This window comes from Salmo salar, chromosome ssa01 (assembly GCF_905237065.1).
Source record: "Salmo salar chromosome ssa01, Ssal_v3.1, whole genome shotgun sequence".
Lineage (NCBI taxonomy): Eukaryota > Metazoa > Chordata > Actinopteri > Salmoniformes > Salmonidae > Salmo > Salmo salar.
Genome location: NC_059442.1, coordinates 142,622,967 through 142,644,217, shown reverse-complemented (window position 1 = coordinate 142,644,217; position 21,251 = coordinate 142,622,967). Strand labels below are relative to the sequence as shown.

Sequence of the window (21,251 nt, the reverse complement as noted above, 5' to 3'; positions counted from 1 at the left end):
TAGAGTATCATGAATATAGGCCTTGAGTTTTTATAGTTTGTTCTGTAACGTCTGTAATAGCTCTGGCTTTAGCGCTGACATTTAGCCGTGGTTGTAAGGTTGGGTCAAGAAACCTGTAAAGCTATTTTTTACCAGGGTAAATGATCCTGGTAAAAAAGCTACAATCAAGTCTGAAATATGCTCCATCAAGTAACATTTTCTTAATTACATATAACCTTGTTCAATACGTTTGTCATAGATTTGACTAAATATAATGAAAGCAAAATAGGTTGCAGTTCAGCCACACTCAACTCTGCTGGTTACCTTCTGTACTTGGGTGTTGTCAGATATATCCACCTCCCAAACAAGGAGTTTACAGACAAGTCGTCATTATCCCAAGCACAGAGGAAAAGTACCGGCTAGCCATATGCAGAACTATCTAATTCTGTACTAATCAGTGAAATCTTGAAGGAAGGATGCATTTTCAAAGTACTAAAACCCTACCCCTAGTCCCTATCTAAAATAGCCATCTAAGGGAGAATCTTATTGGCTGGAGGGTTTTCACTGGATGGTGCTCCTTTGAAGACTGTCCACACATCCTCCCCTGCAAAATAGAAAAACAGGTAGAAGTTTAACATGCTTTACTCAGCTACTGTACCTACACACACCCATAGATTCGACAGGAGAACAACACATGAAACTGGATGTGAACTAGACATACACATTTTGGCAGGTCAAAACACTTACCCCTGAGCTGGTATTGTCATCCTGTAGCTGATTTGATCTTTCCTGAGGGGCAGCAGCAGGAAGCTATGCTGTCAGCCACATAGGACAGCGCTGAGAAGGGACACAATTTGTTAATGTGCAATATTACAGTATGTGTCTGTTTCAGTGCTTTCATGTATTTTCCTCGTCCTATGTTTATTACTTATATACTAGGGCTCTTCGTTAGGAGAACAGATTTTTTAACTCCAGTGAATTTCAAAGCTTTCTATTTGTCTGCCAATCTTTTGTCATCTGTAAATGATGCACAATCGAGAGCATCCTGTCATCACCGCCGTGTACGGCAACTGCACCGCCCTTAACTGCAAGGCTCTCCAGAGGGTAGTGCGGTCTGCACAACGCATCACCGGGGGCAAACTAGCTGCCCTCCGTGACACCTACAGCGCCTGATGTCACAGGAAGGCCAAAAAGATCAAGGACAACAACCACCTGAGCCACTGCCTGTTCACCCTGCTATCATCCAGAAGCTGGGACCGAGAGACTGGGACCGAGAGACTGAAAAACAGCTTCTATCTCAAGGCCATCAGACTGTTAAACAGCCATCACTAACATAGAGAGGCTGCTGTCAACATACAGACTCAAATCTCTGGCCACTTTAATAAATTGACTTAATAAAGGTATCACTAGTCACCTTAAATAATGGCACTTTAATAATGTTTACATATCCTACATTACTCATCTCATATGTATATACTTTTCTATACCATCTACTGCATCTTGCCTATGCTGCACGGCCATCGCTCATCCATATATTTATATGTACATATTCTTATTCATCCCTTACATTTGTGTGTATAAGGTAGTTGTGAATTTGCTAGATTAGTAGAACTTTACAGTAGATCACAGTTCCGATTATTCACAATACAATCCTGTACTTTAGTCTACCTGCAAGGAGAACCAGCAAAGCCATGCGACAGGCTGGTAAAATGATACCACCCCTATCAGGTTTCAAGTTGTAACTCCTTGGCCAATTGAGAAAAATCCTAACCATTCTCTTATAGGTGTCTTATTTTGATGAGCATGAAAAGGAATTACTCTTTAGAAAATGGTAAATTATTGCATTCATTGAATAGTGCGTACAATTGAGATTTTAGTTAAAGATTGAGTAAATGATGGTATATTAGACTTGTAATTATTTGCAATATAATGTTGTAATTTTCTTACCGCTGAAGATGAGTCACAACATGGGTTGGCTTCAGAAGATGATCTTGGTCATAGACTATATGGGTTGTGGTAGGTAGCTTGTAGTCACGAGCTGAAGAAAGGTGCTCAGTTCTATGCAAGTGCTCTAGCTGTTGGTGTGTGCAGACTGCACAGACAAGCCAATGAGAGAACATTCATCACAGATGCCTGCATCAGCAATTATGTGTGAATAATGCAGAGGAAACGCACTCTGCTAAACTGTGAACAAATTTCTTTGTCAAATATTTTCAACAAATACATGATTTTGCTCATTCTATTTTCCTCTACCCCAGAAGACATTGAGTAGGCCCATCTTTTATACACACAATATATATTGTGTATTTGTTTACTGCTTACTATTGTTATTAGTTTTACCCCTGGTTTTAATGTCTGGTTTACCATTCTGATTAAATGGCGAGTGTTGTGAAATCCACTTGTCGGGTCTGTAACATGTGGGACAGGAGACTTCTCGCGTTTGTCACTAGTTACCACAAACCACCCGATTAGACTACAATCACACTCATAACTATGGTTAACTCCGCTTATTTTTACCATGTATCTAATTAAAAAGGATTTTAAACCTAACCATACTGCTAACATTAAATGAATACCAAAAAAAACGAATTTATGTTTTCATATTTTTTTTTACAATCAAGTCTTACAGGTGCAGATCATTGTCATTTTTTCCCTGGTTAGCTAGCTACAGTAGCTACCTTGGTTAGCCATTTGATTCGTCTCCATAAAGATTGTCGACGGGCAGGTGGTTCACGTTTTCATATTATACAAATTTATATTGGGGGGGAAAAGTAGTTATTGATATAGATGAATGTTTAATGAAGGATACACACTGGCAAAGTGAAATTTAGAAACCTATGACAGCTAACGTTAGCTTGTAGCTTATCTAGCTATCGCGTAACGTTAGCTAGGTAATGTTAACTTAGGTACTTTAGTTAGCGAGCTGAAAGTTTTTGCTTCCCTAAATGTGTAGCTTTAAATGTATTCATCACACATTACAAAACAAACCGTAGCGAGTATTGTCTGTTTTCATTTGACTGTTCTTTTTAGTTGGAGGTATGTAGAACATAGCTAATTGTTGATGCCGGTAACGTAACTAGCAGGCCTTTGATCAATACTAAGTTATATTAACGTTATACATAAGTCATTGGACGACGCTTCTATGAGGAGTTTTAAGAGCCCCGACGCTCGGTCGGATATTATTAACATGCATCACTTGCGGTACCGTTTTTGAAGCATAAGGACCATAACTTTCATATCAGCGATAAATCATTTTCAATAAACAGCAGGTTAAATTGACACACAGGTTTATGGTTCCCACACAGCCACATGTCCATGTTACAGCGCTTGTTTACGGGAGACAGAGTGGACTAACGTTACCTGCATCTCCCAACACCTGTGTGTAAACTGAAGAAAGATACCCCAAACGGGTTATCGTTGAAAAATACTGTCGGCTGCAACTGTGTTAAAATTGATTAAAACAGTGTACATTTTGCGTTTGTAAAATTATTTTTTGGTCCAGGCACACCAAGACAGTTGTGAAGCGGGCACGACAAAACCTATTCCCCCTCAGGAGACTGAAAAGATTTGGCATGGGTCCTCAGATCCTCAAAAGGTTCTACAGCTGCACCATTGAGAGCATCCTGACTGGTTGCATCACTGCCTGGTATGGCAACTGCTCGGCCTCCGACTGCAAGGCACTATAGAGGGTAGTGCGAACGGCCCAGTACATCACTGGGGCCAAGCTTCCTGCCATCCAGGACCTCTATACCAGGCGGTGTCAGAGGAAGGCCCTAAAAATTGTCAAAGACTCCAGCCACCCTAGTCAAGCCATAAGACTCCTGAACATCTAGTCAAATGGCTACCCAGACTATTTGCTGTGCCACCCCCAACCCCCTCTTTACACCACTGCATAGTCACTTTAATAACTCTACCTACATGTACATACTACCTCAACTAACCGGTGCCCCCGCACATTGTATTGGTACCCCCCTGTATAAAGTCTCCACTGCAGCTCCGTCGATGAGAATGGGGGCGTGCTCAGTCCTCTTTTTCATATAATCCACAATCATCTCCTTTGTCTTGATCACGTTGAGAGAGAGGTTGTTGTCCTGGCACCACACGGCCAGGTCTCTGACCTCCTCCCTATAGGCTGTCTCGTCATTGTTGGGGATCAGGCCTACCACCGTTGTCATCAGCAAATTTAATGATGGTGTTGGAGTCGTGCCTGGCCCTGCAGTCATGAGTGAACAGGGAGTACAGGAGGGGACTGAGCACGCACCCCTGAGGGGCCCCTGTGTTGAGGATCAGTGTGGCGGATGTGTTTTTACCTACCCTTACCACCTGGGAGCGGCCCGTCAGGAAGTCCAGGATCCAGTTTCAGAGGGAGGTGTTTAGTCCCATTGTCCTTAGCTTAGTGATGAGCTTTGAGGGCACTGGTGTTGAACGCTGAGCTATAGTCAATGAATAGCATTCTCACATAGGTGTTGCTTTTGTCCAGGTTGTAAAGGGCAGTGTGGAGTGCAATAGAGATTGCGTCATCTGTAGATCTGTTGGGGTGGTATGTAAATTGGTGTGGGTCTAGGGTTTCTGGGATGATGGTGTTGATGTGAGCTATGACCAGCCTTTCAAAGCACTTCATGGCTACAGACGTGAGTGCTACGGGTCGGTAGTCATTTAGGCAGGTTACATTAGTGTTCTTGGGCACAGGGACTATGGTGGTCTGCTTAGAACATGTTGGTATTAGACTCAGACAGGGAGAGGTTGAAAATGTCAGTGAAGACACTTGCCAGTTGGTCAGCGCATGCCCAGAGCACATGTCCTGGTAATCCGTCTGGCCCTGCGGCCTTGTGAATCTTGACCTGTTTAAAGGTCTTATTCACATTGGCTGCAGAGAGTGTGATCACACAGTCATCTGGGACAGCTGGTGCTTTTATGCGCGTTTCAGTGTTATTTGCCTTGAAGCGAACAGAAGTAGTTTAGCTCGTCTGTTAGGCTCGTGTCACTGGGCAGCTCTCGACTGTGCTTCCCTTTGTAGTCTGTAATGGTTTGCAAGCCCTGCCACATCTGACGACCGTCAGAGCCGGTGTAGTACGATTCGATCTTAGTCCTGTATTGACGCTTTGCCTGTTTGATGGTTCGTCGGAGCCTAATACCAATACTATGTATCAGAATAATTATTTCCCTGTGCTGTTCCCTTGAAGAATGTCAGGATGGACGATGGCTCAGGCCTGCAAGACAGCCTGGTGCTGGAGATCTTCCTGCGACTCCCCCACGACGCTGTGCTGAGCACTGGCCTGGCCTGCAGACAGTGGCTGGCAGTGTCCAGAGATGAGTTCCTGTGGAGGGAATTGTTCTATAGCTACTACCGAATCACCCACTCTGTGCCCAGACACCCTTGTAGGCCACATAGAACACCAGGCAGCAGATTTGGGCTAATTCCATTTCAACCCATTCAATACTGTAAATTATGGAAAGTTGGAAAGTCAGACGTTAATTTGAAGCTCGTCTGCTGAGTATTGAAGCCATGGGTTGGGCTAGCCCTCAACTAGGCAAATTTTGGAATGATTTGTTGGAATAGATATTGATTATGGATAATGGTATGGTGTTCTGCATAGGAAAATTGATATTTACTTCCACCAATACACACGTGAATAATTGAAGCATCTGAATATCTGATATCTCATGTTGACTATTGCTTATTGTTTCAGTACTGTCTTCGATTTGCATAGATATTTTCAATAGTTTTGTGATCCATTTTCACTTGTCTCTCCCCCTAGCTTCTGTGTCGTGGTACAGAGAGTTCAAGCGTCTGTTTAACTGCATTCCCTGTGTGGAGGTTCAGACTCTGAGAGAGCACCATGACCAGGTCCTCCATCTGGCCTTCTCCCACCGAGGACACCGCTTCTCCTCCTGTTCCAAAGACTGCACCGTCAAGGTCTGTCACATCATATGACTGGAGAAGATGGTAGCTTTAGTTGAGGGCTAGGGATAAGCCAAATAAATATGGCCATTGTGCACCAGTATTTGTTTTGTTGTATTCCACAACAACAGTCACAAAGATACATTTGGGCCTCAAGGCCTATGTTAGCATAACTGCTGTTATGCAAAAACAACAATATAAATATTTGTCAATAATATTATAGCACAGGAACCATCACGGACCTGAGTTTCAAGCTTGTAGTGCCCAAAAATGTGATGTAAGGGGAAACAAATGTAATTGTTGAGATTTGCACATCATAGCTGTAGACTCTCCTCACCCAACATCCTCCTCTCTACTGTGCTGGTAAGCTTTGGGACACAGTGGCACCATTACCATGGTGCACAGCTCCAGCATGCGCCACTTCCACTGGGGCTACACCCAGTTCTCCCAGTTCAACGCTGACGACACCCTGCTACTGGTGTCTGGAGTCTACCTGGGCTCTAATCACTCTTCCTCTGGGGAGATTGCTGTCATCTGCCTTGGTAGGACACACACACCCGCTATTTCTCACTCACTTCTGTCTCCTTCCTTGTCTCTCTTCTATATCTCTTTCTCATAATGTGCTTTCATTGGTAATTGTTCTGGAATGTGCATCACAAGGCCTTTAACAAATGAAATTAGGCTAATTACTTAATTCAAAACGCAAGTTATCCTCATTAGAAATGTTTTGGTACACAATGATGTTACTTACGACACAGACATTGAGACTCATGTGTGGCACATAGAAAAATAAATAATAAATAATGAAACATGTTCAATTTGGTTTAAATAATGCAAAAACAAAGTGTTGGAGAAGAAAGTAAAATTGCAATATGTGCCATGTAAGAAAGCTAACGTTTAAGGTCCTTGCTCAGAACATGAGAACATATGAAAGCTGGTGGTTCCTTTTAACATGAGTCTTCAATATTCCCAGGTAAGAAGTTTTAGGTTGTAGTTATTATAGGAATTATAGGACTATTTCTCTCTATACGATTTGTATTTCATATACCTTTGACTATTGGATGATCTTATAGGTACTTTAGTATTGCCAGTGTAACAGTATAGCTTCCGTCCCTCTCCTCGCTCCTACCTGGGCTCGAACCAGGAACACATCGACAACAGCCACCGTCGAAGCAGCGTTACCCATGCAGAGCAAGGAGAAAAACTACTCCAAGTCTCAGAGCGAGTGACGTTTGAAACGCTATTAGCACGCACCCCGCTAACTAGCTAGCCATTTCACATCGGTTACACCAGCCTAATCTTGGGAGTTGATAGGCTTGAAGTCATAAACAGCGCAATGCTTGAAGCACAGCAAAGAGCTGCTGGCAAAACGCACGAAAGTGCTGTTTGAATGAATGCTTACGAGCCTGCTGGTGCCTACCATCGCTCAGTCAGACTGCTCTATCAAATCATAGACTTAATTATAATATAATAAACACACAGAAATACGAGCCTTAGGTCATTAATATGGTCGAATCCGGAAACTATCATCTCGAAAACAAAACGTTTTTCCTTTCAGTGAAATACGGAACCGTTCCGTATTTTATCTAACGGGTGGCATCCCTAAGTCTAAATATTCCTGTTACATTCCACAACCTTCAATGTTATGTCATAATTACGTAAAATTCTGGCAAATTAGTTCGCAACGAGCCAGGTGGCCCAAACTGATGCATATACCCAGACTCTGCGTGCAATGAACGCAAGAGAAGTGACACAATTTCACCTGGTTAATATTGCCTGCTAACCTGGATTTCTTTTAGCTAAATATGCAGGTTTAAAAATATATACTTCTGTGTATTGATTTTAAGAAAGGCATTGATGTTTATGGTTAGGTACAGTCGTGCAACGATTGTGCTTTTTTCGCAAATGCGCTTTTGTTAAATCATCCCCCGTTTGGCGAAGTCGGCTGTCTTTGTTAGGAAGAAATAGTCTTCACAGTTCGCAACGAGCCAGGCTGCCCAAACTGCTGCATTTACCCTGACTCTGTTGCAAGAGAAGTGATACATTTTCCCTAGTTAAAAGAAATTAATGTTAGCAGGCAATATTAACTAAATATGCAGGTTTAAAAATATATACTTGTGTATTGATTTTAAGAAAGGCATTGATGTTTAAATAAAGGTGTAAAAAAAATAAAAATAAATTGGACCAAATCGGCGTCCAAAAATAACGATTTACGATTGTTATGAAAACTTGAAATCGGCCCTAATTAATCGGCCATTCCGATTAATCGGTCGACCTCTATCTAAAATATAACAATATTTGCTATTCTCATACTCTAATTGGTCATTATCCAATGTGGGTAACATAGATAACTATGGTCTTGTCCTGCCCTCCTCCACAGAGAACTACACCCTCCTGTCCTGTGTGAGGAACAAGCCCTACGATGTGTTTGGCTGCTGGCTGAACGAGACCCACCTCGTCTCTGGCAACCTGCACTGGTTCGGCAACATGACCTCCTGCTCTGTGCTCTGGCTCAATAAACCCTTTCAGGTCGGTCCCATACATGGTCATAAATGTTATAGTTGGTAGAGGACAAAACAGCTGTGGGACTATTTGCCTTTATATAGTGACCATTTTGACTGGGTCATCGTATAACTGGTCAAAGTGAATTAAACTGTAGACGTCCCAGACACAGAATTATAGGTTCTCTATGGTTTCACTAATCTTGTTTTCTTTGAAAAAGGTTTTGGTCCATGTCAGCTCTCTAAGTCAGAGTTATCAACTCCCTAAAGGCGTCCGCATGCTTGTGATGTTTTGGTCTTCGGTAAGGTTTTTTTCTGCTGTTCGTGCGCGCACCAAAAATTGAGTCAGGCAGAAGTTCGGAGCCGAAGTCTACGCCCCTTCATTGGTCATCAGTAGAGATTCTTCAATTAAGTGTTTCAAATCCAATTTTTATACAACAGGTGTAGACCTTACAGTGAAATGCTTACTTACGAGCCCCTAACCAACAATGCAGTTAAAACAATACGGATAAGAAATAAAAATAACAAGTAATTAAAGAGCAGCAGTAAATTAACAATAGCGAGACTTTATACAAGGGGTACCGGTACAGAGTCAATGTGTGGGGGCACCGGTTAGTTGAGGTAGTATGTACATGTAGGTAGAGTTATTAAAGTGACTATGCATAGACGACAACAGAGAGTAGCAGCAGTGTAAAGAGGGGGTGGGGGGGCACAGCAAATAGTCTGGGTAGCCATTTGACTAGATGTTCAGGAGTCTTATGGCTTGACTAGGGTGGCTGGAGTCTTTGACAATTTTTAGGGCCTTCCTCTGACACCGCCTGGTATAGAGGTCCTGGATGGCAGGAAGCTTGGCCCTGGTGATGTACTGGGCCGTTCGCACTACCCTCTGTAGTGCCTTGCGGTCGGAGGCCGAGCAGTTGCCATACCAGGCAGTGATGCAACCAGTCAGGATGCTCTCGATGGTGCAGCTGTAGAACCTTTTGAGGATCTGAGGACCCATGCCAAATCTTTTCAGTCTCCTGAGGGGGAATAGGTTTTGTCGTGCCCTCTTCACAACTGTCTTGGTGTGCTTGGACCATGTTAGTTTGTTGGTGATGTGGACACCAAGGAACTTGAAGCTCTCAACCTGCTCCACTGGAGCCCCGTCGATGAGAATGGGGGCGTGCTCAGTCCTCTTTTTCCTGTAGTCCACAATCGTCTCTTTTGTTGTCATTCAGAGTTACAGTTCATACAAAGAAATCAGTTAATTGAAATTAATTAATTGGGCCCTAATTTTAAGCTATGGATTTCTCATGACTGGGCAGGGGCACAGCCATGGGTGGGCCTGGGAGGCCATAGGTCCACCCACTTGGGAGCCAGGTCCACCCACTGGGGAGCCAGGCCAAGCCAATCAGAATGAGTTTTCCCACACAAAAGGGCTTTATTACAGACAGAAATACTCCTCAGTTTCATCAGCTGTCTGGGTGGCTGGTCTATTCCGTACGTGAAGAAGCCGGATGTGGAGATCCTGGTTGGACCTACTGCCAAATTATCTAAAATTACATTGGAGGCGGCTTATGATAGAGAAATTAACTTTACATTCTCTGGTAACAGCTCTGTTGGACATTCCTGCAGTCAGCGTGCCAATTGCATTCTCCCTCAACTTGAGACATCTGTGGCATTGTGTTGTGACAAATCTGCCCATTTGTCTTTTTATTGTAGCTTCTTGATATGCCACACCTGTCAGGTGGATAGATTATCTTGGCAAAGGAGAAATGCTCACTAACAGGGATGTAAACAAATTTGTGCAAAACATTTGAGAGAAATAAGCTTTTTGTGCGTATGGAATATTTATTTTATATTTTATTTCAGCTCATGAAACATGGGACCAACACTACATTTTGTGTTTATATTTTTGTTCAGTATATTTACTGTGTTGTGTGTTCATGCATGACCCATATCCTCTCTCTCCCTCTCCCCAGGACATAGAGTCTAAGAACATTAACGTGGTCAAGCGGCTCTTTAAAATCCAGAACATCAATGCCAGCACCATCCGCACGGTCATGGTGGCTCACTGTCGGCTCCACGACAACCCAGACCTGCTGCAGGACTATGAGGCCCAGTCCAAGGCTAGGGCCCTGGCTCAGAGCCAGCCACAGAGACACCAGCCCCTGCTCTTTGACCTGGGTTCCACTGACAGCGAGGAGGAGGATGAGGACGAAGAGCGCCGGAAGGAGATGAGACTGCAGGGTCTGTTGACAGCCCACCTACCTCAGCTCAACGCTACTGGGCTGGAGCATGTCATACAGGTAAGCACTCAGGTTGTGTGTTACGGTGGAGTAGGCCAGCATGAAAATAACATGTTGTGCTGTGTAATCAATGGGAAGTGTACCAAGTAGTCTCATTTGGCCACATGCACTTAACTTAGGACTTCCATCTCCTTTTTATTTTTATTTTGTACTCTGACCCTTTCTCCTCTCTTCCTCTGGTGCCCTCAGGGTTATCAAAGTGAAGCCTCGGAGGTGAGGCAGCTGGAGACTTAAGAGGGCACGGCTCATCAGTAAAACCCACACCAAGGCCCCAGACCACAATGTGCTCTCCTCCTCGGCCCCTGGGGAGGGAGAGGACAAGACCTACCTGCTCTTCACCACCGGCAGCCTTACCTACTCCCCCCACCAGATAGGTATCAAGCGGATCATGCCTGACCAGATGATCACGTCTGGGCCTGCAGCACAGACAAGTTCTTTGACTCTCTAGACCATGTGATCAACATCCACGGCCACATCATCGGCATGGGCCTTGTCTCCAGACCACAGGTGAGGGAGTGAGTGTGCGTCATGGGCAGCAGTGTGAAGAGGCTGAATAACTTAGTTGCAAGGCTACAGGTGCAAAGATGTGACAGAAGGAGTGCACCTGAAACCCATTGAATGACTGTCATAGAAACCTCATAGTAACTAATCTCTCATGGACAGATCCTCGCGGACAGATTAAACGGCAAGAATCTGTCAAAGCTCAAGCATAAATGTGTGATTACGAGCAGCAATAGTTCCTGGTTTTGTGTTTTTATCATTGATTATCTGGACGAATCAGCATTGGGCGAACATGGTGCTTAAATTGGTGCAGGGATTTTCAACCCCATGTGCAGATGATTGACAATTTTTTGTGGAAACCGTTTATCGTAAAAATTCATGAAAACCAAAATTTGCTTTTGGCCATGATGAACATGGGTGAATTTAACGAAAGGGAAAGGGGTTTGGCAGAGTTTCCTTTTGCACAATGGTAATCACAATTGTTAACTGCATTTCCCCCAGAAGTAAATCAGGAAATGAGAATTTAGCTTCTGGGTAACCAAAATTACATAGTAAATATTTGTCTTACAACATCACCTTGCTCACTTTGTTTTTAATGCTGAACAAGTACACCTTTACCAAGACCGTCCATGCTGTTGTCTCTGTCCAGGTATCTGTATGTGAACAGTCGAGCGTGGCTGGCGGGCTGGGTGATCTCTGACCCCATGTCTCCGCACCCCATCGCTGTGGAGATTGACCTGCATGTCATTGACATGAAGAGCCTGCGGGAGGAGAGGCGGAGCCTGAGGGCCCACCGAGCCTTCACGCCCACGACGAGTGCTTCTTTATCTTCTTGGACGTCAGCAGAGATTTTGTAGCCAGGTACGTATGTCACGGCTGCTTTAACAGTTACAGGCAGTATGGGGTTACTACTATGGTTACTATAAATGACTTCCGATCCCTTTTTCAATGTTATTGGGCCTTTGTATCAGATACTAACAGAGAAACTGTGTGTATTATATGAAGGACATATTCTTCCATATACAGATTTTATCATCTTTAATAGAGGTCGGCCGATTATGATTTTTCAACACCTATACTCGGCCTTGTCTTAGGACGGTAAGTTGGTGGTTGGAGACATCCCTCTAGTGGTGTGGGGGCTGTGCTTTGGCAAAGTGGGTGGGGTTATATCCTGCCTGTTTGGCCCTGTCCGGGGGTATCATCGGATGGGGCCACAGTGTCTTCTGATCCCTCCTGTCTCAGCCTCCAGTATTTATGCTGCAGTAGTTTATGTGTCGGGGGGCTAGGGTCAGTCTGTTACATCTGGAGTATTTCTCTTGTCTTATCCGGTGTCCTGTGTGTATTTAAATATGCTCTCTCTAATTCTCTCTTTCTCTCTTTCTGTCTTTCTCTCGGAGGACCTGAGCCCTAGGACCATGCCTCAGGACTACCTGGTATGATGACTCCTTGCTGTCCCCAGTCCACCTGGCCGTGCTGCTGCTCCAGTTTCAACTGTTCTGCCTGCGGCTATGGAACCCTGACCTGTTCACCGGACGTGCTTGTTGCACCCTCGACAACTACTATGATTATTATTATTTGACCATGCTGGTCATTTATGAACATTTTAACATTTTAACATCTTGACCATGTTCTGTTATAATATCCACCCTGCACAGCCAGAAGAGGACTGGCCACCCCTCATAGCCTGGTTCCTCTCTAGGTTTCTTCCTAGGTTTTTGGCCTTTCTAGGGAGTTTTTCCTAGGGAGTTTTTCCTAGCCACCGTGCTTCTTTCACATGCTTTGCTTGCTGTTTGGGGTTTTAGGCTGGGTTTCTGTACAGAATACAGAATATCAGCTGATGTACGAAGGGCTATATAAAAATAAATTTGAATTTGATTTGGTTATTGGAGGACCAAAAAAGCCGATACCGATTACTCGGCTGATTATTTTCTTTTTATATATATAATGACAATTACAACAATACTGAATGAACACTTATTTTAACTTAATACATCAATAAAATCAATTTAGCCTCAAATAAATAATGAAACATGTTCAATTTGGTTTAAATAATGCAAAACAAAGTGTTGGAGAAGAAAGTAAAAGTGCAATATGTGCCATGTAAGAAAGCTAATGTTTAAGTGCCTTGCTCAGAACATGTGAACATATGAAAGCTGGTGGTTCCTTTTAACATGAGTCTTCAATATTCCCAGGTAAGAAGTTTTAGGTTGTAGTTATTATATTATTATAGGAATTATAGGACTATTTCTCTCTATACGATTTGTATTTCATATACCTTTGACTATTGGATGTTCTTATAGGCACTTGAGTATTGCCAGTGTAACAGTATAGCTTCCGTCCCTCTCCTCGCTCCTACCTGGGCTCGAACCAGGAACACATCGACAACAGCCACCCTCGAAGCAGCGTTACCCATGCAGAGGAAGGGAAAAAACTACTCCAAGTCTCAGAGCGAGTGACGTTTGAAACGCTATTAGCGTGCACCCGGCTAACTAGCTAGCCATTTCACATCGGTTACACCAGCCTAATCTTGGGAGTTGACAGGCTTGAAGGGGTGGGTATAATTTGTGGAACGTTCCAACAGGAATCTGTTCCAAAAAACGTAAAGTAAAAGGTTGCCAACCAACAACGCATACAAAGTAGCAACGCATACAAACCTAGCTAACGAACAGGCATCAACTCACCACGTAGCTTATTCTTAATGTTTGTCCATAGGCAAACAGACGTGAGGACAGACATTTTTCGGAATAAGCGTGATGAGTGAAAAACGCAATGAAATAGACCACTCCCTACCCGGTATCTTATTCTGCCGCTATACAACTTTGTATGCGTTGTTTTTTGGAAACCTTGTTATTTACGAAGTTTTTGGAATAGATTCCTGTTGGAACGTTCCACAAATTATACCCACCCAGGTTGAAGTCATAAACAGCGCAATGCTTGAAGCACAGCGAAGGGCTGTTTGAATGAATGCTTACGAGCCTGCTGCTGCCTACCACCGCTCAGTCAGACTGCTCTATCAAATCATAGACTTAATTATAATATAATAACACACAGAAATACGAGCCTTGGGTCATTAATATGGTCGAATCTGGAAACTATCATCTCGAAAACAAATGTTTTTTTCTTTCAGTGACATTCGGAACCGTTCCGTATTTTATCTAAGGGGTGGCTAAGTCTAAATATTCCTGTTAGGCATTGATGTTTATGGTTAGGTACATTGGTGCAACGACAGTACTTTTTTGCAAATGCGCTTGTTAAATCAACACCCGTTTGTCGAAGTAGGCTGTGATTCAATGAAAATTAACAGGCACCGCATCGATCATATGCAATGCAGGACACGTTAGATAAACTAGTAATATCATCAACCATGTGTAGTTAACTAGTGATTATGTTAAGATTGATAGTTTTTTATAAGTCTAATGCTAGCTAGCAACTTACCTTTGCTTCTTGCTGCCCTTGCGTTACAGGTAGTCAGCCTGATAATCCTTGTGGAGTGCAATGTAAGGCAGGTGGTTAGAGCATTGGACTGGTAACCGAAGGTTGCAAAAACAAATCCCCCCTGAACAAGGCAGTTAACCCCCGTTTCTAGGCCGTCATTGTAAATAACAATGTGTTCTTAATCTGACTTGCCTAGTTAAATAAAGGTGTAAATTTTTTGGGGGGGAAATCGTGAAATCGGTGGCCAAAAATACCGATTACCGATTGTTATGAAAACTTGAAATAGGCCCTAATTAATCGGCCATTCCGATTAATCGGTCGACCTCTAATCTTTAATCCTGTTCAGCATGTGTTTTATGAAGTTGAACTAAATGTAATGCAAACCCCAGCTGGGCACAGAAATCAACTACAATGCATTCAAGAAGGTATTCACACCCCTTGACCTTTTCCACATTTTGTTATGTTACAGCCTGAATTTAAAAGATATTAAATTGAGATTTTGTGTCACTGGCCTACACCCAATTTCCCATAATGTCAAAGTGGAATTATGTTTTTAGAGATGTTAACAAATGAATAGAAAATGAAAATGTCTTGAGTCAGTAAGTATTAAACCCCTTTGTTATTGCAAGCCTAAATAAGTTCGGGAGTAAAAATGTGTTTAACATGTCACATAATAAGTTGCACTGACTTACTCTGTGTGCAATAATAGTGTTTAACATGATTTTTGAATGACTACCTCATCTCTGTATCCCACACATACAATTATCTGTAAGGTCCCTCAGTCAAGCAGTGAATTTCAAACACCGATTCAACCACAAAGACCAGTGAGGTATTCCAATGCCTCGCAAAAAGGGCACCTCTTGATAGATGGGCAACAAAAAAAAGCAGACATTGAATATACCTTTGAGCATGGTAAAGTTATTAATTACACTTTGGATGGCGTATCAATACACCCAGTCAGTACAAGGATACAGGCATCCTTCCTAACTCAGTTGCCAGAGAGGAAGGAAATCACTAATTGCAGTGATAGGAGTAAACTGATGATGGATCAACATTGTAGTTACTCCACAATACTAACCTAAATGAAAAGGAAGCTTGTACAGAATAAAACATATTCCATAACATGCATCCTGTTTGCAATAAGGCACAAAAGTAAAATAATTTAACCTTATGTCTGTTATGTTTGGGGAAATTCCAACACAACACATCACTGAGTACCACTCTTCATATTTTCAAGCATGGTGGTGGCTGCATTATGTTATGGGTGTGTTTGTCATCGCCAAGGACTAGGGAGTTGTTTAGGGTAAAAAGAAACGGAATAGAGTTAAAAACAGGCAAAATCCTAGAGGAAAACCTGGTTCGGTCTGCTTTGCAACAGACACTGGGCGACATTCATCTTTCAGCAGGACATTACCTTAAAACACAAGGACAAATATACACTTGGGTTACTTACCAAGACGACATTGAATGTTCCAGAGTGGCCTAGTTACACTTTTGACATAAATCAGCTTAAAAATCTATGGCAAGACTTGAAAATGGCAGTCTAGCAATGATCAACAACCAACTTGACAGAGCTTGAAGAATTTTATAAAGAATAATGTGCAAATATTATACAATCCAGGTGTGCAAAGCTCTTAGATTTACCCAGAAAGACTCGCAGCTGTAATTGCTGCCAAAGGTGATTCTTACATTTATTGACTCAAGGGTATGAATACTTATGTAAATTCGATTTCTGTATTTCAATTTTAATAATTTGCTAAAATTTCTTAACATGTTTTTACTTTGTCATTATGGGGTATTGTGTGTAAATGGGTGAGAATAAAAAAATTAAATGATTATTCATTTTGAATTCCGGCTGTAACACAACAAAATGGGGAATAAGTTAAGGGGTATGAATACTTCACTCGTCATTCACCAGTGATTATCACTCTCCCCCTAGTGGTGCAGAGGACAAACATGGTTACATCTCGGACCGCCACTACAACATCTGCCTGGCGCAGCTGCAGCATGACGATGTGTTCAACTCTATGGCCTTCAGCCCGACCGACCAGGAGCTGCTGCTCTCTGCCATCGACGACTCCACCATCAAGGTGTGCCACTCGGCACGTAGGGTCCGCCTGGCACAGACGCCCGCCCGTCCCCCGCACCCTCTCCTGGCTGTTCCGCAACAAGAACACCACCTCCGCCAACGGGAAACCCTGACCACCTGAGAGGGGTGGGAGGAGACTGGAAATGAGAGCGGGGGAAAGACTTTCATAGGTGATGCACACTCCAGGAGTAGCTATCTTCATTGTGGGAAAATCACACTTTTTATGCCTGCCTGCACAGTGTGGTAGATATGACATCACCAACTTCCAAGGACATGTGACAGCTGGGGTAAGCCACAAGGAGGCATAATTGCAACAGCAATTTCACAGGCCTCTCCATAAATGTCCTTTTTGAAAGTGACACCTAGCAAGGTGAATTGCTGTCAAGGTGAAGGTCATACGGTACAGGTAAATTCCTCCTTGACCTTTGCAAGGTCTGGGAGGGAAATTACATTCAATGATTATAACGATCATGCTTCCAATGAATGAATGAGCTACTGGAGAAGAAACATGGGGGACTACTTCAAGAAAGAAAATTATTTAGAGTTTGTTCACTGAATGAAGAGAAGAGTTGTGGACACTAAAATATGGTCAAAGATCACACTTGTGTGTTTTGGCTTCCGTTTTTAAGTCTTTCGATCTATGTGCATGTTTGCACATATTCTTTCACATTTGTTTATGTTGGGTTGTACTATCACATCAGTGATGTCATATGATTGCAGAGCTAAGGACGTCTGAAATTACCAAGAGCAATTCAAGTGGTCTGGTACCTCCTGAAAGTGTGTTTGTGAATGTGTGTCAGAGGGGCGCGAATAATCCAGCACTGTAATGGCCGACAAGGTCTCTTCATTGTTACACTCAAGTTTCACCAAATTGTCATGATAGAAATATCACTGAACTTTGTTGCTACATTCCACAATCAACAAAATGACTCTGACTCTCCTTTAAAACACATGCTAGATGAATAAGGTGACACAACCGACCCATTGCTCCTGAACACTGCCAGTATGATGCCAGTTTCAAATCAATCTTTTACTAAATGGTTGTAACAGTCCTGTGGTCATTTTATCCCTGAGGGATAAACATCCAACTGGTCATGGGACGGGATCATAGGAAGACGTGTCTTTATTACTATTGTGTCAGCAAATATGCTCAATGAATGTTTCCAAAGAGGCTTACAATGGGAGTGCCACCTATCATAATACCCCACCCTTCCCCCACAGGATACAGCTTCATGGTCCAAGGTCATACAGTTAATGTGAAAACTGGCAATATCAAGGCAGTATTCCTTTGAAATTGTTTTGCAGTCATTGGGTAAAGATATCCGTATCTGAACTAGCACACGATTTATGTAAGTGTTGCATTTTTATAGAGCCTACTGACAAAGCACATTCAAAGCAGTACAATAGGGCATGGTCATATCTGCATTTCTTGCAGCAAAAGCCTTCAGTCCTCTAATGCTTTTAAAACACTCTCTCCTTAAACTTGAGCTAGAAGTCTTTGTGTCTGTTGCTTCTCTGATTGGATGTAACCACAACCTACCCCAGCTCTGGTCATGCATCATTTTATTGTGCATAGAAAATGTAAGTTATGTTTTAAAAAAATATGTCTTGCTATTTTTCACTTCTCACTGGCTAATCTTCAACCCTACGCCAGATTTGATTGAACTTCAAATAGACACATTCCTATCACTTTCATTGTTACCTTTCATTTCCAATGTGAGTGGAAAAGATCCTTGTGGTCACAGGGCAAAATGCACAATCAATGCTCATATAACAAAAACACATGCTTGGTTCATGTTCTCTGACCAAAGCAAACAGACAATCACAAGGTGTCTAGTATTCATAAAGTAGATCTCCCCAGAGCCCTATACTACGAATGTAGTTTGTAGTTAGCGAGGTAACTTTATTCAACTCGGGATAATCGGTACCACGTAAGTGGCTCACATTTTAGCCAGGTACATTACTTTTTTATATGGCAACGAATGCTTCAGATCTAATCTGGCTAACTCCATTAACCCGAATGAAGGTGTCTGAGGCTCGAGTTGAGGCCCAATGAAATCAGATTGCATCATCATCCCTTTGAGGAAGACTGACACCTGACTTTACTCAAATGTCAGGTATTTTAACGATTACATTGCACATTTAGTAATGACAGAATAGATTTGAAACTTTACGCACAAACTTTGACTTAATACAATTATTTTATTGATTGGAGTGGGGGAAACTGCTTGTGCATTAATAAGCACACCGAAGACGAACTTTAACGTAATACAAAGACGTCACTAATAACCTATTTCACACTATAGCCTGCTGAATATGCAAGACTTTCTCTTTCATTTTGATTTCGACACAAATGAAAAAAAAATATGTGGCACTGGCTCGCCCATGGATTGATGTTTAAGGATTGTCTCAATTAAGAGTTCGGTGTTCGAGTAGCCATGTGCGACATGCACTCGCCGTTACAAGCCTGCTAGAGTTGTAGGGAGACGAGCAATATACATCATCGTAGTATGGATGAAGCCTGAGCAGTAATGTGAAGCTAAATGAAGCTGGCTAGCTTTAGAAAACCCTGAGTAGATCTAGCTTGTTTGGTAGTATACCCCTCTGGAAGTAAAATCACACGGACTCACAGTTTTATCTAATGTATTTATTTTCATAACACCATTCGCATTGGTAGATAATGTATTGAGAAACAGGTATACTTTTCCCCACCTCCAATTCATTATTATAGATACAATATATCTTCTATATAATCCCAGGACTACTCCATGCTAGATTGAATTAACATGCAATCAAATCAAACACCTAAATGTTCAAATAAAAACAAGTACGGCACACAAGTCTTGACAGTCACAATCATGAGAGCATAAAACAAAATGACTCCTGCAAGAGCATTCCCTGTGGCTCAGTTGGTAGAGCATGGTGTTTGCAACGCCAGCATGGTGTGTGCAACGCCAGGGTTGTGGGTTCGATCCCCCCCCAAAAAAAATCAAAGAAATGAATGCATTCACTACTGTAAGTCGCTCTGGATAAGAGCATCTGCTAAATGACTAAAATGTAAATGTAAGATCAACAGTGCAACTTCCTTGGGTAAATAAGACAAAGAAATCAATGACACAGACTTAAACAGGTAATTAACTATATTAATTATAATTGCTTTCCTATAACACATGCATATAATTAACGTTACACACTGTGCGGTTATATTTCTGCAACCTGCCCTTCAACAAAAACACCTACATATGACTCTTTACAGTGACAAAAATATACATTATCAACACATCAAATGTTTTTGTAAATTAGTTATAGCTGAATAATGACCCACAATAATATGTTAAGTGAAGGAGATGTCCTTAAATAATTCTCATCCACTCTACACAAGATAGATAAGGTTAACCTGTCACAAGTATGACATTCAGAAACACTTAATTGTTCTATTCAATACAATTATGCTGGCATAATAGCCTGCTAACTTACCATTTATTTATGCGCTAGCTCAGTATAAATACTAATCTTGTTATTTGAGATAAGATATGCATTTCGTATTTGAGAAGAGCAGGAGCGTTCTCAGCTTAGCTTATAACATAATATAGTTCATATGATTTATAGTTAATATGATGTATACTGTATTTTATTACAGTATATTTAATCATATACATGTCTACTGTGGCGTACTCTTGTACACTACAGCTATATAGGCACTGTTCATCTACCTAGCTAACAGAACTGGACTAAAAAGTATACTGAGGATATACTGAGGAAAGATACGATGATCGGTTCATCTGAGCCTCAAGCGGATCAAATCAAAATCAAATTTTATTTGTCACATGCACTGCATACAGCAGGTATAGACCTTACCATGAAATGATTACTTACAAGCCCTTTACTAACAATGCAGTTGAGAAAAATAAGTGTTAGTTAAAAAAATAAAAGAGCAGCAGTAAAATAATAGTAGCGAGGTACAAAATAAGTTACAAACAACACGAAAACACACACTAGCACAATTGGCTAAGGGCCAGTAAAATCGTCAGCCACCTCCTCCGGCACCATTCAGTCAAAATGGCGTAAAATGTTCAAATTAAGTGTTGCCTATGTCTGCCTGAAGCTCAGGATAATGCCGAGGATGTGGTGCCTTTGAAAGGAGGTCAATTAAGAGGTGTCAAATTTGGTCTGCTTTGCCGCTATTTTGATAATTCTTTGCCATGCTTAGTAGAAGACATTAATGGTAACACAAACTTGATACTGCTTCAATTTGATGGAAAACTACTTTAAGTCAAGGTAAAGCCTGTTGTGCACATGCACAGTTTTATGCACCCACCTTGTTCAATGATTTATTAGGCTTTAAGTACAGCGCATACAGCATGGATGTGAGCAGTGGTGTGTATTCATGGATGCCAAGGGAAGCCAGGCTCCCCCCAAAAAATAACATACAAAATAAATTTATCTTTCTGTGTTTCATAAATTTCCTTCATTTCGCAAGAGGCTGAATGTATCTCACCGGAAAAAGCTTTCAAGCAAACAAAATAGCGACCCTCTGTCTCTGTATGTGTAGCCCA

General features: G+C 42.0%; 2 protein-coding genes and 1 long non-coding RNA gene across 5 annotated transcripts in view; 2 read left to right on the top strand and 1 right to left on the bottom strand.

Moving 5' to 3' along the window:
* Positions 1 to 123: 123 nt before the first annotated feature.
* LOC106566760 (uncharacterized) lies at positions 124 to 14,664 on the bottom strand. 2 transcript variants are annotated; one of them, XR_006757994.1, is made up of 4 exons: positions 14,607 to 14,664; positions 1,927 to 2,071; positions 727 to 816; positions 124 to 583 (listed from the first exon to the last, which is right to left on the bottom strand). It is a non-coding gene; the product is annotated as an uncharacterized lncRNA (long non-coding RNA). The 2 variants fall into 2 exon arrangements; XR_006757993.1 differs by lacking the exon at positions 14,607 to 14,664 and having other exon boundaries at positions 1,927 to 2,402.
* Positions 5,010 to 12,489, top strand: fbxw5 (F-box and WD repeat domain containing 5). The gene is given in 12 exon segments (XM_014135115.2): positions 5,010 to 5,358; positions 5,739 to 5,896; positions 6,250 to 6,259; positions 6,262 to 6,423; positions 8,262 to 8,410; positions 10,344 to 10,670; positions 10,860 to 10,901; positions 10,903 to 11,086; positions 11,089 to 11,159; positions 11,161 to 11,177; positions 11,821 to 11,978; positions 11,981 to 12,489. Coding segments are annotated over 12 exon segments (1,659 nt in total). The 5' UTR covers positions 5,010 to 5,171; the 3' UTR covers positions 12,175 to 12,489.
* A 3,505-nt stretch (positions 14,665 to 18,169) lies between the features above and the next one.
* The window catches only part of coq4 (coenzyme Q4 homolog (S. cerevisiae)), a 34,098-nt gene continuing 31,016 nt past the window's right edge, over positions 18,170 to 21,251 (top strand). Inside the window, exon 1 of one of the 2 annotated variants that reach the window (XM_045718451.1) lies at positions 18,170 to 18,276. In XM_045718451.1, coding sequence (XP_045574407.1) covers positions 18,249 to 18,276 — 28 coding nt within the window. In that variant the 5' untranslated portion in view covers positions 18,170 to 18,248. The remainder of the gene's footprint in view (positions 18,277 to 21,251) is intronic. The other variant, XM_014133949.1, reaches the window with a different exon arrangement.